Source organism: Fusarium keratoplasticum, chromosome 6 (genome assembly GCF_025433545.1).
Source record: "Fusarium keratoplasticum isolate Fu6.1 chromosome 6, whole genome shotgun sequence".
NCBI lineage: Eukaryota > Fungi > Ascomycota > Sordariomycetes > Hypocreales > Nectriaceae > Fusarium > Fusarium keratoplasticum.
Window position 1 is genome coordinate 3,772,836 of NC_070534.1, and position 3,829 is coordinate 3,776,664.

General features: G+C 57.2%; 1 protein-coding gene across 1 annotated transcript; it reads left to right on the forward strand.

Moving 5' to 3' along the window:
• Positions 1-607: 607 nt before the first annotated feature.
• Positions 608-3,136, forward strand: NCS57_00914600 (uncharacterized protein; the record flags this gene model as incomplete). Its single annotated transcript, XM_053058932.1, has 3 exons — positions 608-1,690; positions 1,767-2,676; positions 2,730-3,136. 3 exons carry the CDS (start codon positions 608-610, stop codon positions 3,134-3,136), a joined length of 2,400 nt encoding a protein of 799 aa, XP_052912763.1.
• Between the last annotated feature and the right edge of the window lie 693 nt (positions 3,137-3,829).

Sequence of the window (3,829 nt, forward strand, 5' to 3'; positions counted from 1 at the left end):
TCGGTAAGCATATTGAGCAGCACATGAAGCAATATCACAGGTCCATCCGGGTAGCAGAAAGGAACGAGATCACAAAAAGCGATCCAGTCAGACCCAGATGTCATCCAGACCCCGGCCGAGTTGGCAACATGGCCAACGCCGCCACCCACAACCGACCCCATCCCATTTATCCACCACCACAGAGCGACAAATTGGGTTGCGGCGAGGAGGGTTGTTTATACGTGGTCGGTTCAGAACGAGCCATGCAGAACCATTACCGCAGTGACCATGGATGGACGAATCCCCGAGGCAGGGGGCGGAAGTGTCCAGCAGCGAGCCATGGAGACACAGCAGGTCCCGTGGCGTAGCGGTGTCCAGTGTCAACGTTTTTTCAGCAATGGGCCGGGCAGCCGTTGGTTCGAGGTCGGGTTCGGTGCACCGATCAGCCAGGACCCGGACGAGGCAGCCGTTGCAGACCGTTTAATGCAAACATTAGACCAGCAGGAGCGCCGGTTTCATTTGGAGGACAAAGAACGGATCAAGGCCGCCGATTCCAAGTTGGACGCCAACGCGTGGTTAGAGCACGTCGGATGGGCCACCCCATTTGCAGGGGTTCGATCCGGAAGCCATGCAGCGGTTGGTCGACCCAGTGGGCGAGCAGGAGCATGAGTTGCAGTTGATCCATGACAGCTTGGTGCGAGTGATGGACCGAGCACGCACCATAGCCACGCCCACCCACGTTGGAAGCCATGCATTGTTCGAGGTACAGCGAAAAGAGGTGGACAAGAAGCCACGGCGACCGTTCGACAACCGGGTCGAGGACGATACGTGGACGCGTTACACGGCCGTGTGGACCAAGTTGGTGTGTTACATATACCGTGCCGAGAAAATGCCAGATGCAGATAGGCCCAAGTTTCGGTTATCCAAGCGGCAAGGCGATTTCATGGATGATTTGGCGGATTTAGTCGAGGCGCACGTTAACGATCCGGAGGCACAGCCATTGGACGAGGACCGAGTGGACGGGTTGACATTGCAGGTCGTCATAGCGTTGTTGGACCACCGTTTGACCGCGGGGGAGTACCGCAGCGCCATCATCAGCGGTTTAGCCGTGATGGGTATCCGAAAGGACGGCGGTTGGATGGATGTGTTGGATTATACGCCCATATATTCCGCCGTCATCAAGGTCGCCCGTGCCATGGTCGTGTACCAGTCATACCAGGAGAGGCAGGCCGAGGTGATGCGTTTGAAGCAGGATAAGATGGACGAGTGGATGGTGCGGCGGCGGCAGGAGGGAAATCAGACGTGGGAAGAGCAGCATGCCCGAAAGGAGGCGGAAGATGAGGCGGAAGAGGAGGCAGAAGAGGAGGCCACCAGCATATTCCGCATCGTGCGTGGGAAAGTGCAGCGGTTCATGACGGTCACGCCCAAGGATCCCCACGCCGAGGCAACGCCGATGGATTGGATTTACGAAGCACGCACGTACGGGATGCACATCCGGTTCAACACGCCGGCCGGCGGGACCATCGATTGGGTTGGGGACCGCATCAAGCACCGGCGGGTGCAGTTCCGCATGGGCGAGTTGACAGAGATGTTGCATGCGTTGAAGAGGGAAGCCCGAGAGTTGTTGGCGACGTTGACGATGGTGGACGACATCAGCCAGTTGCCGCGGATCCCGTGGTCGTCGATGGAAGACGACCATAGCGAAGACAAGGTGGGATATTCATTTTTTGGATGACGACCGTAACCACACGTGGTTGGCAGCCGGCAAGAGTTGGAATGCGCGACAGATCATCAAGACGCAAGGGCGGCGTAAGAGTTGGTTCGACCACGGAAGGGAGGACGGGAAGCCGTTCCAGGCCAGAGCGGTGCAGTCATATGGGAAGACATTCGACGAGTTCATGGAAAAGATGTTTTTATTGATGCATATGGTAGGTGGCCAGCCGGCGCGATCCACCGAGATTTTAGGCATTCGATATAAGAATACCATGAACGGCGGCGTACGCAACATATTCGCGCACGACGGGTTGATGTGTTTCGTCACGTCGTACCACAAGTCGTTCCGGGCCACGGGGCAGGCCAAGGTCATCCACCGATATTTGCCACGCGAGGTGGGCGAGTTATTGGTGTGGTATTTGTGGTTAGTGTTGCCGTGGTGGCAGCAGGTACAGGGCGTCGTCAAAGATGCCGGCATACGCAGCCCATATTTATGGCCAGACGAGGTGGTTCGCAGGGACGAAGTCAGCGAGACGGAGCAGAGGGAGAGGAGACAGGCCGAAATGGAGAGCCAGGGCAGCCAGGATGGCATTGGCGGCGGCGGCGATGATCGTGGTGATGAGGATGGTACCGATGAGCCCGGTTCCAGTGCGAGGTTCGACAGTTGGGTACAGGAGCGCAATTGGACGCCAGACCGCGTCCGCCGCATCATCCAACGAGACAGCAAACGATTATTGGGCACCATATTGAACATTAGTTCGTGGCGGCAGATTGCCATCGCCATATCCCGTCGATATTTGGACAAGGCATTCAAGGAGTCAACGATAGATGGGGTCGAAGAAGACGACGACGGTGTGGACGATAACCCGATCGATTTACAAGCCGGCCATGGAACGCACGTGGCCGGCATGGTATACGCACGAGAGTTGCAGCAAGGGTTATTCAGCACGGCCACGATGCGCGATAAGTTTCGGTCCGTCAGTCGTCAGTGGCATCGGTTTTTTTGGAGTTCCGCGAGGGCGATAGTTTAGCCGTAGCGATACGCCGAAAGCGGGAGCCATTCGAGACGGAGCGGGAGTACCACCAGTTGCAGCGTTTCAGGCGATTACAGCAGGTCGACATTGCCGCCCGGTTGAGGGAGATGATAGGACCAGACGCCGCGTTCCGTGGCCAGCAAGAGACGGTGATCCGGGCCATCATGCGGGGAGAGAGCCCGATTGTGCAGATCGCAGGCACGGGAGAAGGCAAGAGCATGTCGTTCATGTTACCGGCGTATTGTTCCAGCGACGACGGAGGGACAACCATCGTCATCGTGCCGTTGGTAGCATTGCGAGATGATTTGCACGGCCGTTGTGCCAAGAGCCGGATCGCGACATACGTTTGGAACAGTCGCGGCGGGCACCAGATCACCCCATCGTGTTCGTCACGCCCGAGTCGGCAGTGACAAAAAGGGTTCGGCGATTTTGTGAACCGGTTGCAGGCACGGAAAGCGTTGGATCGTGTCGTTGTGGATGAGTGCCACGCCATTTTGGACAGTACCAGCCAATTCCGGCCGCAGTTGATGGAGTTGGGCCGGGTGTTAAACGAATGGGGCGTCCAAAAGGTATTTTTTGACGGCCACGTTGCCACCAGATGAGATTGGGAGGTTTTTCGAGGTCGTGGGGTTATCAGCCAGCCGTGTAAAGGTATTCCGATCACGAACGACGAGGCCGAATATCGGGTATAGGGTAGTGGTTGTTCGATCAGCCAAGCGCAGAGATCACCACAAGAAGCAGCAGCAGCAGCAGCAGCAGAATACCAGTCAGACCGGTAGCGGCGAGGTTGGGGCAGACCAAGAGGCGGAAGACAGCCGCGTGGTCAAGATCGTGCAGGATTGGTTACACAGAAACAGCCAAGGTCGCGTCATCGTTTACGCCAACACCATCGACCGGGTTGAACGATTGGGGCGATTATTGGAGTGCAGCGTGTTTCATTCCAAGGTCGACACAGCAGCGGGCAAGACGCAGCGATTGAGGTCGTGGATCGATCAAGGTCATTTAATCGTGGCCACGAACGCGTTAGGGTTAGGGGTCGACGTGCCAGATGTGCGGTTAGTGGTCCACGCCGGGATGCCGAACCGATTGCGAGATTACGTGCA